The 18,791-nt window shown below is 41.2% G+C and overlaps 1 protein-coding gene across 14 annotated transcripts in view; it reads left to right on the plus strand.

The window, feature by feature from the left end:
* TBXAS1 (thromboxane A synthase 1) overlaps positions 1–18,791 on the plus strand; it is a 323,500-nt gene that overhangs the window by 197,966 nt on the left and 106,743 nt on the right. For all 14 annotated transcript variants that reach the window (XR_005222459.2, XM_043541631.1, XM_043541625.1 and 11 more), the window contains 2 exons: positions 2,659–2,807; positions 4,491–4,621. Coding sequence is in view for 13 of the 14 variants with exons in the window: in XM_043541631.1 (XP_043397566.1) it covers positions 2,659–2,807; positions 4,491–4,621 (280 nt within the window). In the remaining variant the exon portion in view is untranslated. The remainder of the gene's footprint in view (positions 1–2,658; positions 2,808–4,490; positions 4,622–18,791) is intronic.

Consider the following 18,791-nt stretch of genomic DNA (forward strand, 5'->3'; position numbering starts at 1 on the left):
ATATTACCTCATCTTTATTAGCAGGGAAGAGCAGGTCCAGGGTAGGTATCTCCCGAATATCCTCTGCAGTGAAGACTGATGCAAAGAAATAATTTAGTTTCTCAGCAATGTCCTTGTGTTCCTTTGTGGCTCCCTTCAGTCCCTCGTGATGTGCAAACCACCAGTGGTCCATTGACCACAGTTTGAGAAATGCTGCTGTACAATATATGGATAGAAATTATTAGCAGGGTTATAAGAAACATTCTCACAGATAGGGATCTCCTTTTGAGCTAAAGAGGCAGCTTTTTCATGGTCAAAGCACCAGAGAATCTGATATCCAGAATCAAACTAGTCTTTCATAAGATGACATGGGGGCTGTGACCGTGGATAATTTGATAGTTGTTTGCGAACCCCTGACATACTGCATTTGATTTATAACCATTTATAAAGAGACTTTTTTTCTTTTTATAATTTAGAAGTTCAGTTCCTGGCCAAAAGGGTTATATAAACAATATTAAAATTTCTCACATGAACTTTAGAGGAGGCTGGAGGCTGCTATTATTAATAGCACTTAGCCTTTGTTGTTTGTTGTTAGAAGAATAAGGAAAAACTTTGCTGTAGGTGAAACTCAAAGCTAATGAAAATTGATCCAAATCTAAAAAACAAAGGGAAAAAGGTATAATGTAATATTTGTGAAGCAGATATTGAGAGAACAAGTTAAGAATTACTTAGACAAGTTAGATGTCTTCAGTTGGCAGGGCTTGATGAAGTAAATCCTAGAATACTTAAGGAACTGTCTGAGGGGATCTCTGAGCCATTAATGATAATCTTTGAGAAGTCCTGGAGGATGGGAGAGATCCCAGAAAACTGGAAAAGGGCAAATATAGTACCTATCTATACGAAGGGGAATACGGACAACCCACAGAATTATAGACCAGCTGACTTGACTTCAGTACCCAGAAAGATAATGGTTCAAATATTCAAACAATAAATTTTGTAAGCCCCTAGAATATAATAAGGTGATAAGTAATAGTTGGCATGGATTTATCAAGAACAAATCACGTCAAATCAACGTAATATTCTTCTTTGACAGGGGGTAACAAGCCTTGTGGGTAGGAAGGAAACAGTAGATATGATATATCTTGACTTTAGTAAGGCTTTTGATGCTGTCTAACATGACCTTCTCATAAACAAACTAGAGAAATGTAGCCCAGACACACCTGCTGTAAACTGGGTGCAGAAATGGTAGGAAAACCATACTCAGAGAGTAGTTACAGTTCACAGTGAAGATGGAAGGTCATATTGAGTGGGGTCCTGCAGGGAACTGCCCTGGGTCAGGTCCTAGTCAATATCTTCACAAATAATTTGGATAATGGCACAGAGAGTAGACTTACAAAGTCTGTAGACAATACCAAATTGGGAGGGGTTGCAAGTGCTATGGAGGACAGGATTATAATTAAAAATAATCTTGACAAACTGGAGAAATGGTCTGAAATAAATAGGATGAAATTCAATAAGGACAAATGGAAAGTATAATACTTAGAAAGGAGTAATCAGCTGCACAAATGTAACATGGGAAATGACTGCCTAGGAAGGAGTACTGCAGAAAAGGATCTGGGGGTCATAGTGCACCTTAAACTAAATATGAGTCAACAATATAATACTGTTGGGGAAAAAAAGCGAACATCGTTATGGGCTGTAGTAGCAGGAGGGTTGTAACCAAGACTCAAGAAGGAATTCTTCCACTCTACTCAGCACTGATAAGGCCTCAGCAGGAGCTCTGTGTCTAGTTCTGCTCACCATACTCTGGGAAAGATGTGGATAAACTGGAGAAAGTCCAGAGGAGAGCAATAAAAATGATTAAAGGTTTAGAAAATATGACCTGCAAGGAAAGATTTAAAAAATTGATTTTGTTTAGTCTGGAGAAGAGAAGACTGAGGGGGGAACATGATAACAGTGTTCAAATACCAAAAAGATTGTTATAAAGAAAAGGATGATAAATTGTTCTCCTTATCTACTGAGATAGGACAAGAAGAAATGGGCTTAAATTGCAGTATGGGAGATTTAGGTTAGACATTAGGAAAACTTTCTAACTTTAAGGGTAGTTAAACACTGAATCAAATTGCCCAGGGAGGCTGTGGAATCTCTGTCATTGGAGGTTTTTAAGAACAGATTAGACAAACACCTGTGAGAGATGGTCTAGATCAAGGATCAGCAACCTTTGGCACGCGGCCCGTCAGGGTAAGCCCCTGGCAGGCTGGGCCAGTTTGTTTACCTGCCACATCCTCAGGTTTGGCTGATCGCAGCTCCCACTGGCCGTGGTTCGCTGCTCCAGGCCAATGGGGGCTGCGGGAAGCAGTGCGGGCCGAGGAATGTGCTGGCCACCCTTCCCACAGCCCCCATTGGCCTGGGACGGCGAACCGCGGCCAGTGGGAGCTGTGATCAGCTGAACCTGCGGACACGGCAGGTAAACAAACTGGCCCAGCCCGCCAGGGACTTTCCCTGATTGGGCACGTGCCAAAGGTTGCCAATCCCTGGTCTAGATAGTACTTAGTTCTTCCTCAGTGCAGGGGACTTGACTAGATGACCTATGGAGGTCCATTCCAGTCTTACATTTCTATGATTCTATGGAGATGCAAACAAGCAGCTAATGAGGTCATGTTCTTAAATTCAATGCAGGAGTTACGGCTGCTTCACCTTGGATGTCGTTGCTAGCGTGGCTTTCGGTACCCACGTGGATTCTCAGAAGAATCCTGATGATACCTTTGTTAAGAACTGCAAAAAGTTCTTTGAATTTTCAGTGCTTAGGCCCATCCTAATTCTAATAAGTAAGTATAGCCCATCTTTGTCTATTTATTTATATATATGTTTTTTTTAAATTATTCTTGAGTCACAAAACCTTGTGAAGAGGGAGCAGGAAGACATACTGAAGGCTTTGTTTTAGAGGTATTCACACTGCAGCCCACACACCAAATACACCCAGTAGATTTCTACAATGTGGCCCGCATCCACCCCCATCTTCATTATGAACATGTTTCCTGACTAACTACATACCCCATAAGGCAATGCTTCACCTTGATGTGAATGGAAGTCTTCTAGGACCTGTAGTCTCTGTGGGCTACACTTTCATAGTAAAACTGAGTCACTGCAATGTAATCCATGTTATGTGAATTAAGTGTGGCCCATAGACTGCTGACAGATTCTTAATAAGCCCCATGCTTGAGCAGTTTGGATGCCCTGTGCTTACTTGGTAGGAGTAAAGAGCCCACCCCTAAACAAAATCATACAGAAAGGGGATGAGGTGAGGGGATAAGTGTGTCCTGATATCGTAAGTCCTTAAAATTATCATTTAAACAGCAGCTGTCTGGTTGGTGTCTGTAAAGGATGAAGATGATAAATGCTGGTACAGGAGGCCATTAAAAGAATGTATTTATTTTGAGGTGAAAAAATAGGGACTGCATTGTGGGACTGGTAATGGAATATAAAGCCTTATGTCTTAAATTCTAGTCCAGCTGAGGCTGAATGTGACTAAGGCCTTGTCTATACTTAGGTAATTAGGAACTTGATGGAAGTTTTTACATTGACTTTAGTGGGCCAGGTATCAATAAGGCGTTAGTGAGCCAAGACCTCCATTAAAGAAAGTAAGTTTCTGCATCATGTGGGGTGTCTGCATGGAGAAGGCTGGTCTTCAGCATTATCCTTGCCACCAGTGCATCGCACAATTTGATTCACAACAGCTTATTGGCTTACATGCTGATCTCACAGGAGTGTTATGACAGTTAATTAGTTAGTGTTGGTAAAGCTGCTTGAAGATGCTCATGGTGCACTGTTTTGATAGCCAAACAGGGAGCTGTATGATAGCCTAGTGGGTTCACCTGCCAGCTTAGTTGTACTGAAGTGCAATACTTCAGATTTCTTGTCACTGATTATAAATACTAAGGGGAAGGAGTGCACGCTTGGGCCCTGGTTACATTTTAGTGACATCCTGCTTCCAGGTTCCCTCTGCCTTGGTCTCTTCTGTAAAATGGTGTGTAGTAGAAAGAGTAAAGTAGGCAACCAGCTTACCATACATGGACAGGAAGCAAGAAATGGGAGATAGGTTACCATCCATCTAGAGTTTCATGGGTCCACTCCATACCCTGCCAGGCTAGCTTGTAGGATTAAAAATCTCAGATTTAATTATTGGGAGGCGGGGGGGAAGGGGAGAAAAGAAATCTCCTTCTTTCACCATGATGCTCCAGCATTATGAAGTTGCACTGAATTTTTGTACTGTGGGACAAAACTGCAAATTGGGGCAAACTTTAGAGGGCATGTGACTAACGAGATTCCCAGTCATGTCAAAATAGGCTGGAGGCTAAGCAATATCAGTCTGTAATAGAGGGATGAAATCAGAGAAATAAGTGGTATAAAATTAAAACAGCCTCTTAAATGGGGGCCCAAATAAAGTTGGGGTGGGGGAGATAAGTGTTCCTACACCCAACTTCAATGTTCTCTTTAATAATCTCTTACAGTTGCATTTCCATTCATAATGATCCCACTGTCCCGGATTTTGCCAAACAAGAGTCGTGATGAGATGAATGGATTTTTTATCAAAGCCATTAAAAATATGATTGCCTTGAGAGATCACCAAGATGCAAATGAGGTAAGGCATCTCTGTAATAAATGTAAGGATGGGCAAGTGTATTTGGATAAAATCAGAACTCACACACCCCTTGGTCTAAAATACAAACTCAACCTCATTTTAATGTTCAAAATAATATTGGTGATGTTTTTTTTCTAACTTTTACATGCTTCTGCCCCTCTTTGTATGTGTGTATGGCAGAGGGGGTGGTGGGGAGAAGAGAAGAACTACTAAAATACTACAAGAAAAGCAGATTAGTATTTCTTCCCTGTTTAAAACAATGAAGTACAAAATTACTCATAAGGAGCCTGATCTCAGGAGATTTCCAGTCCAGCTTCTAGACCCAAGAGGTATTTATTATTTCACACAAAGCAGCTATCACCCATCACTTTGCAGACTGTTCCTTTTTCATCTAGACAAGGGACTATTCTAATTATCTAATACTATGGCATTGTAGAGTATCTGTAGACACTGGGCATTATAATAAAGGAACAGTTCAGTTCTCAATCTGCAAAACATTTGGAACATAGACATGCACTTAAACTCCCTGACGTAACAGCCCTTCAGGTTTTCTTCCTTTTGGACTGTTCTTTAACATGGGCTCTCCATTTTAGGCTCACAAATACGTTGACACCTTAATTCTAGATTTATAGACAGAAATGAGGAATGTAAACAAAATTTCTATTTTAGAGGAAACAGACTTCTTATTCCCATATAACTTGATTTGGCTGTAAGGTTTGACAGAGCATGCCAGCCAGCCAGCTGTTAATGGTGAAGTATAGGAGGTGCCCTATCCAGTATCCAGGTTTGACATCAATTGAATAGGAGGAAAACAAATCACACTGAGACCCATTACCCCACTCTTGGGGTTATGACATATGCAAGAACAACAGGCCCTCCCAATCATCCCTCTCAGACAGCCTAACCCCACATCTGCAATGCCACCTTTGAGAAAATAATGGATTTCAGCCTACTCAGCAGTATATCAGAGATGCATTTAAAACACGGATCAGTGTTCAGAGATATTGCTATTTTCTATTTTGGTTTGTGCTCTGCTCCTTTTGACTCTATCGCTCCCACTCTGTCTTATATTCTTATATTTGCTATGCTTTTGTCTTATTTTCCTTTTCCTCATTTTCTCCTCTGGCCATTCTTCCTCTTTCTCCCTCTTCTCTCCCTAGCTATCAGCTTCCTCTCCATCTCTGTCTCTGCATGCCTCTCTCTCTCCCGCCCCACCCCGAATCCTTTGTTTTCACTCTGCCCTATCCCCAGGTGTGCCCTACCACAATCAAGTGTCCATGTCTGGTTCATGCTGATGAGGCACATGGCTGCTGGCTCAGGCTGTCACATAGGTGCTTTTGCTTACAGGCGGTGTGGCTGATCTGCCTACAGAGTCACCACTTCCAGCACAGACCACAGCCTGAGTGACTCTCTGACTCTGTATTGATCTAACTGTAGATATGATGAGGGTTGGCTCAAAGATTTATGCAGAGTCGCAAGCTTATAGGGATAGTAGGACAGGGTATATTTGCAAATTCTGGAAGGTTTAGTAGCAAGGTGAAAGGTGGTTATTTATTTATTTGTATTGTGGTAGTGGCTCGGAGTCTCATTCGTGGAGCAGCTGGAGGTTGGGGAGCAGGGCAGGGCTGGAGCAGAGTGGGGAGCTTATAGAGATAGCAGGACAGGGTATATTTGCAAATTCTGGAAGGTCTAGAAGGAAGTGAAAAACTGAATGCATCCGATGAAGTGAGCTGTAGCTCACGAAAGCTTATGCTCAAATAAATTGGTTAGTCTCTAAGGTGCCACAAGTACTCCTTTTCTTTTTGCGAATACAGACTAACACGGCTGCTACTCTGAAACCTAGAAGGAAGTGGTTATTTATTTATTTATTTGTACACACAACCTGCAGCTGGCTGTAGTTCTACCGCCACCCAGGCTCTTGCCAACTTTGAAAAATTGTCCCATGGTAACTTTTACAAATGTTGCTAACAGTGTTCTTATTATTCAAGAACTTGGCCAAGACTTTGAAAAGTGACTCTGGAGTTTGGTGCCTCAATGCCTTTTAAGTGTCTCAGGGTGGTCATCCAAAAAACAGACATACCCAAAATCATTAGGCACTTCTGAAAATGTTGGCACTTGTGAATAGATGGCCACGAAATTTTGCCAGATACAGGCAACACTCATAACTTTCCAGGAACCAAAAAGCCTCATGCTAATTTGTATAGAAAATGGAGAAGAATGTAGCTGCCCTTCATGTCAATATGGAAATATGACCTGCAAAGACTACAGCTGGAACACTGAATGTTAAGACTTGTCATGAAATCCTGGCCCCATTGAATTCAATGGGAGTTTTGCCATTGACGTCAGTGAGGCCAGGTTTTTACCTGTAGTCTCTGGTTTGCATCTCTGTATTAAGGATGATAGCCATGAGCCATGTTATAGAACTCACGGTGCTGCATTTGTCCAGTGAGTGACCTTTAGATCGCCCCATTCTTAGATGTTGCATTGTCTTTATCCTCTTCATCTCCATTTTAAAATTTTGTTTATTTAATTTTTGCTGAAAAACATCATTTGGAACAAATTGTAAAACAACTAAGTGCCCCCAAAAAGTGATTCAGCTGGAACACGTCTTCCTCCCACCTGCAGCTAACATGCAGGAAGAATAAATGGGAAAGGAAAGGAAGACTTAAAAAATAACATGATGAGCAAAGTCAGCCTGTTCTCACTAGTGCTATATCAGTAAATGAAACAATGCTTGAAGATAATCGCACTGGGTAGATAGTAATTTTACAGCCAGGTTTAGATCTAATAATATGTTTGCCATTTATATGAGATCTGGGATGTCACTTTTTCTTATCCCATCAGGTAGTACTGCAGATGTCATTTTAATTACATACTATTTTTCCATGGTCAGTAAAATAATTTCAGTCCTGGATGGTCATACTCATTGGCTTGTGTATAGAAACATTTTAGGGTCACATGTTGGGAATTTTAATTACAATACATTAAATCATGCAAGGATGCAAATTATTATAAGAAACTTGCTTCCTTATATTTATGTCAGAAGAAATTCATCCTTCTGCAGAAGGACCAGCACAAGACCTATGGACCCTTATGACCTGTTTTGAGAACTTAAGAGGGATTCTAGTGGTATATCTGCCTTGCACTGGCCCTTTGCATAGGGGTGAATATCATCCTTATAACAAGATATATATATATATATATATATATATATATATATATATATATATATATATATCCAGAGACTTGGTAGGTGGGCTGTGTCAATACATGATGGTTTTTCATTTAGTGTTTTGATATTGCTTATCCATATCCACATAACAATTTGCCTTCCAAGAAATGTATCCCAGTCCTTACTTCTGCAGTGTAATTGTAAAACTCTAGATGGATATTGGTGGAAAGGTCTAAAAGATGAACTGATAGAAATTCATACAGAGAGAGAGGGGGGGAAACTGTTATTTTAAAAGGATATCAAGCTGAGAGGTCTAAAATATGCCTTTCCCTGTCCTCAAAAATGAGACTCCCTTTTAAAATACAATCTAGGTGAAATCTAAGTCTTAGTCAAGTCAAGGGCAAAGCTCCCATTGACTTCAGTGAGGCAAGCATTTCACTCATAATCCCTAGTAATAACAACAACCCTTAGCTCATATGTAACAATGTTAAGTTTCTGAAGGATTTATGAACATTAACTAGTTAATCCTCACAACAAGAAATTTAAAAGATTATCAGCCTTTGAAACAAGGACTGCCTTAAACTGAAAATGAGAGTTTCTTAGAAGCTACAACCAAAAGTAAACCTGTCAGAAGAAATGAATTTCTAAAATCATAGAATCATAGAATATCAGAGTTGGAAGGGACCTCTGGAGGTCATCTAGTCCAACCCCCTGCCCAGAGCAGGACCAATCCCAACTAAATCATCCCAGCCAGGGCTTTGTCAAGCCTGACCTTAAAAACTTCTAAGGAAAGGGATTCCACCACCTCCCTAGGTAACGCATTCCAGTGTTTCACCACCCTCCTAGTGAAAAAGTTTTTCCTAATATCCAACCTAAATCTCCCCCACTGCAACTTGAGACCATTACTCCTTGTTCTGTCATCTGCTATCACTGAGAATAGTCTAGATCCATCCTCTTTGGATCCACCTTTCAGGTAGTTAAAAGCAGCTATCAAATCCCCCGTCATTCTTCTCTTCCGTAGACTAAACAATCCCAGTTCCCTCAGCCTCTCCTCATAAGTCATGTGTTCCAGACCCCTAATCATTTTTGTTGCCCTTCGCTGGACTCTCTCCAATTTCTCCACATCCTTCTTGTAGTGTGGAGCCCAAAACTGGACACAGTACTCCAGATGAGGCCTCACCAATGTCGAATAGAGGGGAACGATCACATCCCTCGATCTGCTGGCAATGCCCCTACTTATGCACCCCAAAATGCCATTGGCCTTCCTGATAACAAGGGCACACTGTTGACTCATATCCAGCTTCTCATCCACTGTCACCCCTAGGTCCTTCTCTGCAGAACGGCTGCCTAGCCATTCGGTCCCTAGTCTGTAGCGGTGCATGGGATTCTTCCTTCCTAAGTGCAGGACTCTGCACTTGTCCTTGTTGAACCTCATCAGATTTCTTTTGGCCCAATCCTCCAATTTGTCTAGGTCCCTCTGTATCCTATCCCTACCCTCCAGTGTATCTACCACTCCTCCCAGTTTAGTGTCATCCACAAACTTGCTGAGGGTGCAATCCACACCATCCTCCAGATCATTAATGAAGATATTGAACAAAACCGGCTCCAGGACCGACCCTTGGGGCACTCCGCTAGATACCGGCTGCCAACTAGACATGGATCCATTGATCACTACCCGTTGAGCCCGACAATCTAGCCAACTTTCTACCCACCTTGTAGTGCATCCATCCAGCCCATACTTCTTTAACTTGCTGACAAGAATACTGTGGGAGACTGTGTCAAAAGCTTTGCTAAAGTCGAGGAATAACACGTCCACTGCTTTCCCTTCATCCACAGAACTAGTTATCTCATCACAGAAGGCAGTTAGGTTAGTAAGGCATGACTTTCCCTTGGTGAATCCATGCTGACTGTTCCTGATCACTTTCCTCTCCTCTAAGTGCTTCAGAATTGATTCCTTGAGGACATGCTCCATGATTTTTCCAGGGACTGAGGTGAGGCTGACTGGCCTGTAGTTCCCAGGATCCTCCTTCTTCCCTTTTTTAAAGATGGGCACTACATTAGCCTTTTTCCAGTCGTCCGGGACTTCCCCCGATCGCCATGAGTTTTCAAAGATAATGGCCAATGGCTCTGCAATCACATCCGCCAATTCCTTTAGCACTCTCGGATGCAACACATCCGGCCCCATGGACTTGTGCAAGTCCAGTTTTTCTAAATAGTCCCGAACCACTTCTTCCTTCACAGAGGGCTGGCCACCTCCTCCCCATGCTGTGCTGCCCAGTGCAGTAGTCTGGGAGCTGACCTTGTTCGTGAAGACAGAGGCAAAAAAAGCATTGAGTACGTTAGCTTTTTTCACATCCTCTGTCACTAGGTTGCCTCCATCATCCAGTAAGGGGCCCACACTTTCCTTGACTTTCTTCTTGTTGCTAACATACCTGAAGAAACCCTTCTTGTTACTCTTAACATCCCTCGCTAGCTGCAACTCCAGGTGTGATTTAACCTTCCTGATTTCATTCCGACATGCCCGAGCAATATTTATATACTCATCCCTGGGCATTTGTCCAATCTTCCACTTCTTGTAAGCCTCTTTTTTGTGTTTAAGATCAGCAAGGATTTCACTGTTAAGCCAAGCTGGTCACCTGCCATATTTGCTATTCTTTCTACACATCGGGATGGTTTGTCCCTGTAACCACAATAAGGATTCTTTAAAATACAGCCAGCTCTCCTGGACTCCTTTCCCCCTCATGTTATTCTCCCAGGGGATCCTGCCCATCAGTTCCCGGAGGGAGTCAAAGTCTGCTTTTCTGAAGTCCAGGGTCAGTATTCTGCTGCTTTCCTTTCTTCCTTGTGTCAGGATCCTGAACTCGACCATCTCATGGTCACTGCCTCCCAGGTTCCCATCCACTTTTGCTTCCCCTACTAATTCTTCCCAGTTTGTGAGCAGCAGGTCAAGAAGAGCTCTGCCCCTAGTTGGTTCCTCCAGCACTTGCACCAGGAAATTGTCCCCTACAGTTTCCAAAAACTTCCTGGATTGTCTGTGCACTGCTGTATTGCTCTCCCAGCAGATATCAGGATGATTGAAGTTGCCCATGAGAGCCATGCACATCTCTTACCATTTCTCCAAATGTCTCCTACTTTTCTAGCAGCATAGTGTAATGTAAAATTAATAATTCATGGTTGTCAAATCCATGCCTGGTAGATAGTGACCAAACGTCATTACTGTCTGATGGGTCTTGTGGTCTTCTCAATCCAGGTCTTAATGAACAGGTGACAAAATCATCACCGGAATTTGTTTCTTAGCACCCTTGTTGGGTGGTTGAGTCTCAATCTGGCTGAGGGCCAAGGACTTACTAGGTATGCTGAATGCATTGTCCATAAGTGAAGGCCAGGGTAGAGATGTATCGAAGTATAGTGGAAGCTTATACAACTTCTACTTATGCTGTACATGTTCTGGGTATAAAAGGAGGATGGCAGTCTCCAGGATGAGGTGCCACAGAGAAGCCATTTTCAGCTGTCAGTAATAGGGATGGTGTGGCCCTTACTATAGGTTAGAGCAGCCCTATGGCTGCACACTGTGCTAGCTCTATCCCACAAGGGGCTAGTCATCATCCGGGAATTGCCAGGGTACAATGATGCTGCAACCAAGTCCATTCCCCGTCCCCGCGCACCTAAATGCAACACACCTTATGCTAGGTGCTGCGTAGGAGACATTCCTTCAAGCAGGGGAAATTCCCAAGTGTGGAGATCCACCAGCTTTTCACCCCCAACCACAGAACAGCACAGAGAGACCAGCTGAAACCTGTGGCATTGAGAACTGAATTTTGAGGAAAATTGGCACTAAATGTTTAAAAGCTTGCAGAGGAGTATATTGCTCTCTATGTCAGTTTTCAGTGCCTTAAAAGTATAATAATGCACTGTAAGAAAACAGGCATCTTTTAATATATTTCTGTGGAAATCATGACCTGATTACATCTTTAATCTCTGGAACACTGATTCTTAGAGAACAATACACAGAGCTCCACTGAATGGTTTACTAAGGATAAGATGTGTGGGTGTATGTGTGTGTTTGTGGGGGGAGGGGGAGGTTTGCGCATGTGCACTGGGGGAGAGGGACCATCTGAAAATCTAATTACTGTGCACACATTCATTTCTTCTTGCCCTCCTGCACCAATTCCCATGAGCTTTTCTTTTTTATGACCTAATGAACTATTTGCTTCAAGAGCTGCTTGAAATTAGTTGAGCAGAGGAAATCCTACTGAAAAAGTCTGATCCCATCCTTGTCAGGGGAAAACTATATGGTTACTAAGAAAACTTAGTTAAAAATTTGCTAAATTCTGTGTACATTCCAGGAGTCATATCTGTGTGAACTGTGGAAAATGCAGTGCAGATGTTAAAAAGTAAATATTGTTCTTAGGAGATAGCAGATGGAAGGATTAGACACCTATGAACTTGTTTATATTAGATGGGGGATGGTGTACACTAGGCAAACTTGTTACAAGGAACTAATAGATAATCCACATTTATTGATGAATTATTGACTGACTTTTTTGCTTTTTAAACATATAGGATCATAACAGTTCTATCTACTTACATGGTCCCCATACCATAATATCTGAGCACGTCATCATCATTCATGAATTATCGTTGCAACATGCCTATGGTGTAGGGAAATATAATTATCCCTGTTTTTCAGCTGCAGAGCTGGGACATAGAAACGTTAAGTGACTTGCTCAAAGTTACACAGGAAGTGTGTGCCAGGTCTGGGAATTGAACCTGTATATCCATCGACTGCCTGAACAACAAGACCATCTTTCCTCTTGAAGATGATAAAGACGTTTTAGATTATCAGATTGATCCTCATGCATGAGCAATATATAATGCCCCTACAGAGGATGCATCCGATGGCACAAAAGATCACATTCAATATTACTGGCAGTTACAGGTGCTCAGCATCTCTCAGAATCAAGCCAGTAGTGCTTACTTTAGCATATGCAACATTCTTTTCTAACTTTTAGTGAAGTCCTCATGGTTTTTGGAAGACTTCGTCAATTTCTATAATTGCTGGAGATTTCAGAGAGGACAGCTTTAAATCCACCCTTAGGTCAGTAGTGACCAAAATTGTAACCAGATGAGGGTTGATTGTTGGCGTGTGAGAAATGAGTTTGGTGGTGTCAGGCCAGATCCAAGTACTGAGATACAGTGAAAAATACTTCCATGATTGATACTAGATGGTGGTCTCAGAAGAAATCCAGGATAAAATAGGTGTGGAGAATGAACTACTTTCTCACCCACCCATTGTGCCTTAGAGGCACATAGGTGGAGCAGTCAGGAGAAGTTTGCATTGCCACCAAATCTGTCCTGAGGGCAGAAGGCTTCTATCTCCACTGCTGCCAGTCCAGCATTTTTCATGAGCACTGTGCTCACAGAAAAATGATCTCTGCTCAGCTACCCACTGGCTGCAAACAGTTATTCGGGTTGTTTGCTATTAGATATGTATACTCTCACCATTGCGCTCTGTAGGATTGCTCACATACGTAGTTAGCATGTGTGTATTTGCATGGGCAGGCGGAAGGACTGAAACAACTCTAAGATGCCAGATTTTCCATAGTTTTTTGAGAAGCCTCAGTTTTTGAGTGTCCCCCTCCCAACCCGAGCAGACCTCTATCTTATGGAAAGTGCCATGACATTGTAAATGTCCATGCAGAGTGGACTGAAGCTCATCCAAAAGTCCAAGTTACAATGGAATTGAATATGGCTACATCAGAGGACATCTTGTCTTCAGCCTTGGTGAAAACAGAAGTCTATATTGTAGCTTTACCAGTTTGTGGTACATTAGGGCTTGGTTTGGAAAGATGCCTCACCAGCAACAGTGACAGGAGGCATTACAATAACAGAAATGTAGGGCTAGAAGGGACTTCCAGAGGTCATCTAGTACAGTGTTTCTCAATCTTTTTGAAACCAGGTACCGGCTTGTTGCCTTCCTAAACTGTGTCAGAGAGTTCTCAGGGACCGGCGCCAGTCCACGGACTGTTCGTTGAGAAGCACTGATCTAGTTCATCACCCTAGGCTGAGGCAGGACCAAGTAAACCCAAATCATCCCAGACAGGTATTTGTCTAACCTGTTTTTAAAAACCACCAATAACAGAGATTCCACAACCTCCCTTGGAATTCTATTCCAGAACTTAACTACCTTTATAATTTGAAGGTTTTTCTTAATATCTAACCTAAATCTCTTTTGCTGTGGATTAAGCTCCCATGTCTTACATATGGCACTCCTGTTAATACACACCAGAATAATAGCCCTTTTCACAACTGCATCACATTGACGACTCATATTCAATTTGTGATCCATGATAACCCCCTAGATCCCTTTCAGCAGTAGTACTGCCTAACCATTTATTCCCCATTTTGTAGTTGTGCATTTGATTTTTCCTTCCTAAGTGTCATGCTTTGCACTTGTCTTTATTTAATTTCATCTTGTTGATTTCAGACCAGTTCTCCAATTTGTCAAGGTCGTTTTGAATTCTAATCCTGTCCTCCGAAGTGTTTGCACTTCCCGGCTTAGTGTCATTTGTAAATGTTATAAGTTTACTCTCCTCTCCATTATTCAAGTCATTAATGCAAGTATGGAATAGTGATGGACCCCTGTTAGACCCCACTAGATATATCCGCCCAGTTTGACAGCGAACCATTGATAAGTACTCTTTTAGTGTGCTCTTTCAACCAGTTGTGCACCCACCTCCTAGCAATTTCATCTAGACCACATTTCCCTAGTTTGCTTATGAGAATGTCATGTGTGATTGTGTCAAAAGCCTTACTACAATCAAGATATATCATGAATACTGCTTCCCTCCAACCACTAGGCCAGTAAATCTGACAAAGAAGGAAATTAGATTGGTTTGGTGTGATTTGTTCTTGACAAATTCATGTTGGCTATTACTTATTACCTTGTTATCTTCTAGGTGCTTACTTGTTCCAGTATCTTTCTAGGCATTGAAGTTAGGGTGACTGGATTATAATTCCCCGTGTCTTCTTTGTTCCCATTTTTAAAGATAGGTACTGTGTTTGCCCTTCTCCAGTCCTGTGGGATCTCCTCCATTCACCATGAATTCTTGAAGATAATTAACAAAGGTTCCGAGATTGCTTCAGTTAGTTCCTTAAGTACCCCAGAATGAATTTCATCAGGCCCTACGAATTTGAACACATCTAATTTATCTAAATATTCTTTAATCTGATTTTCCCCTATTTTGGCTTCTATTCCTTCCCCCGCATTGTTAATATTAATCATGTTAAGTACCTGGTCACAACTAACTTTTTTAGAGAAGATTGAAGCAAACTAGCTATTAAACACCTCAGCCTTCTTGATATCATTCATTATTAGCTCTCATTTCCCACTAAATAGCAGATGTACATTTTCCTACGTCTTTCACTTGCTCCAAACATATTTATAGAACTTCTTCTTATTACCTTTATGTCCCTTGCTATGTGTAACTCATTTTGTGCCTTATCCTCCCTGATTTTGTCTCTACCTGCTTATGCTATTTTTTTGTACTCACCCTTAGCAATTTGTCAATGAAGGCTTCTGACTGCCTCTGTATTAAAGGGGAAAGCAGATACCTTCAGTAATGCTGGGAGGAGAGGAGCTCCCTGGAAAAGAGCTTATACACCTCCACTTGTAGGTTTTGTGCGTTTTGCGACCTCAGTGCTGGCTCCACTTTCCCAATCAGTACCAAAGGATGTGGGTTATGTTAAATCCAGAGCCACTGGAAATTTTGCAAACAAAAACTTTTTTTGTTCCTTGATCAAAAAATTGCCTTTTTTCCCCCCTCAGTTGTTGACAATGTCAAAAAGTTTAGCTGCTTTTTTATAAATTTTATTTCAACTTACAGAAATGGTTATCAAAATTTTATGTTTACCAAAAACCTAGACAAAAAGATTTTTTGATAGCATGGGGAGATGGGGTAATGGGGAGTCCCCAGGAAAGAGAAAATGCAGTTGCTTTAGTAAAAAAAAAATGGGGACCCATTGGACTGGATAATCATAATGGTCCCTTCTGGCCTTAAAATCTGTGAGTGAAATCCTGGCTCCACTGAAGTCAGTGGCAAAACTATCAACTTTTATGTGGACTGTGACTATGAACCTGGTGACACCAGATTCTGTGAAATCTTGTTTGTAGCTACTTTCTTCATAGTACACCTTCTTCAGCAATCCTTTTAGCAATAATAACGCAGCTATGTTTAAAAGCATTAAAAAGCAAAACCTTCCATTGAATAATAAAGGGACAAGGAGGATTGCTGAGTGTCCCGTTTTTTATTTTAACTGAAATATACACCTTTTAATCATGTAATGGCAATTAAAAATCTATCAATTACAACCCACTCTTTGCTGGTCTCCAGGGAGAGAGAGTCAGAATTCATATCAAAATGTAAAATTTCAGAAGCACAAAGGGCTAGGTCGGTGTTTTGTGATTGCCCAAATATTCAGTGATTTTAATTACAATGGAACCTTGATAAATTGGTTTGTGCCACAATCCATTATTAACAACTTAATGAATACTACAATGGCCTATTAAAACTGTTCTATAGCAAAAGCTGTTGTCAGTGTTTCAGTTACAATCCCCCTTTGGTGACTGGGGGTTGTGGAATGGTTTATAACTCGGCTGTTTAAAAAAAAACTTAGAGTGAAACTCTGCATACAAGGGGCGCTGATCCTCAAGTCTGGCCAAGCTGTGCTTGGTGCAGGTCCTGAAGAGGGAGGGAAACAACAGTGGTTTTAATACTGCCTTTGTGCTCCTCTGATCTTAGGATCAGTTAGGGGGTCAATACTGCTCCCAGCACAATTTAGAGAAATCATACTGCTTTACAGTATGACAGGTGGTTTTGGTCCCCAAAAGGGCCAGGTGAGGGCTCACCAGAGCACAGTAGCACTCTGTTACTTTTCTCTTGGCCACATCCTCAGTACATTCCGTATGCCGGAGGAATCCTCTGTGAACCAGTCGCGCCAGCTTCATGGCTCTTTTGTGCCACCAGGGTGCTGCAAAAGGGCTGTAGAACTTGCCAGGATCTGACCTAAGCATGATTTTAGTATGGATTAAACAAAGTATTGATTGGTTTAAAATGCTGTTTTTCAAATGAATTTTTAAAAAGCTTTTATTTGCAGTATTAAACTTTGAAATGTGATGAAAATATCAGTGAGAATTAATCTGATTGTGAGCACAGTCAGCATTATGGATCCATATTTATTAACATTAGGGGTCTGAAAGATTTAACTGTCGTAAAACTCAGGCCATTTTTCTTTTCAAAACAAACAATATCTAAAAGTTTTATATTGCAGTAGGAACTTTGAGAACTTTAGATGTTACAGAAGGGTATACGGGGTTGACAGATCTGCTTGATTTGATAGGGTCCTATAAGAGTTTAAGCAGCTGGAATTTAAACAGTTATGGTCCAGTTTCTTAGAGAAACATTTAATACATTTGCTGCATATGCTGTTTTCTTCCATTTTCACCATGGTTGTTGCAATCTCCAGGGGGATTACAAACAGATGTCAGGGGGTCACGACCACACTGCCCTTTAAATACTGCTGAATGGGGAGAAGGTCCTGGCTTGATCCTAGCTAGATGAGAGGGAGGATCCCAGTACAAAAAGGCTGAGAACCACTGCTCTAGTTAGGAGGAATTACATATATTAGACATATATTATTTGCATTTACACAGTTGACAGAATAATAATTAACAAAGTTGAAACATGTCATTACATTTTGTTCTGGAAAATAAAAGTTGTTGAATAGCAAAAGAATGCCCAGATCTGCTCACCACATGAATTATAGTATTACTCATTAGAATGCTTAATTTGCACATTGTATAAACTTGTATATGGAATGCGTAGAGTCCTCCTGGGCTGGCAAGTCAATAGTTACCATACAATATGATTTTTCAGAAAAATATTTTTAATTGGTATGTTAAACAATGCTGGCTATAACTCGTGAGTATTGATCAGTCAGGGTCTCTGCAAGAAGTAGGACATGTTAAGATATTGTTGAGGAGGCAGGCAATTTGTATTCTGTATACTTTCAACTCAAGTGTTGGTGTATTTCTGCTGTTGAGTTGAAGACTTGAATTTTGAGAACATTCCAGGTAATAGAGATGTCAGACTACCATTCTTCATGCATTCTTGTGTTTTGTGGAAAGGGCATAGCAAGATACACAAAGTCCTCTTATTTTTCTTTCTATGTGTGTGTGTGTGTCTCTCTCTCTCTCTCTCTCTCTCTCACACTCACACATGCATAATTTTTGTATGTGTTTATCAGTGTGTGCAAAATGCCTGTGTTTGCAATATAATGGATGTGTAAATACTAGTAAGTCAGATTGAAACTCTCTAATGGAAAAGGGAAAATGCTTATTGCTACTAAGGAGTCCTCTACTGGATAAAAACCATAACTGAACTGAACGTTCAGGAAACTTCAGATAACAACACAATTCATCATTGGTTATCCTGTGCATGTTCAATGTATCTTTCCCTCCCAATACCAGTTTTACCCACCATCCCAACCCTGGCAACAACTACCTCCCTTGTGCACATATACCTCCCCTCACCCCCCGCAAGCTACTGATGTGTTTTAGTTAGAGGTTAGTTTAATGTGACCTAAAAATGTGGAATAAGTCCTAACTTAGAGCTAAGGCCTGTTTGGTGACTAGCCCAGTAGCATGACAGAGCCTCAGCTGAAGAGACATCGTTGTTCAAAGAAGAAATAGTAATATCAGTTGTTATTATTTATTAACATATAGCAATAATTATAATAATAAATGGTATAACTATGCTTTTTATTATTAATATAAATAATGACAATAGCTGTATTACTTGACAGGTATTAATTTTGAGCACCCCAAAATGAGTTAGGCGTCTCACATACCCAAGTAATGCCATCTTCCCTGCCCCAAAGTGTGCATGGTCTCAATGTGACACAAGAGGGTCTTAGACCAAGGAGAAAGGGTGCCAGTAG

This window comes from Chelonia mydas, chromosome 1, assembly GCF_015237465.2.
Source record: "Chelonia mydas isolate rCheMyd1 chromosome 1, rCheMyd1.pri.v2, whole genome shotgun sequence".
Classification (NCBI taxonomy): domain Eukaryota; kingdom Metazoa; phylum Chordata; order Testudines; family Cheloniidae; genus Chelonia; species Chelonia mydas.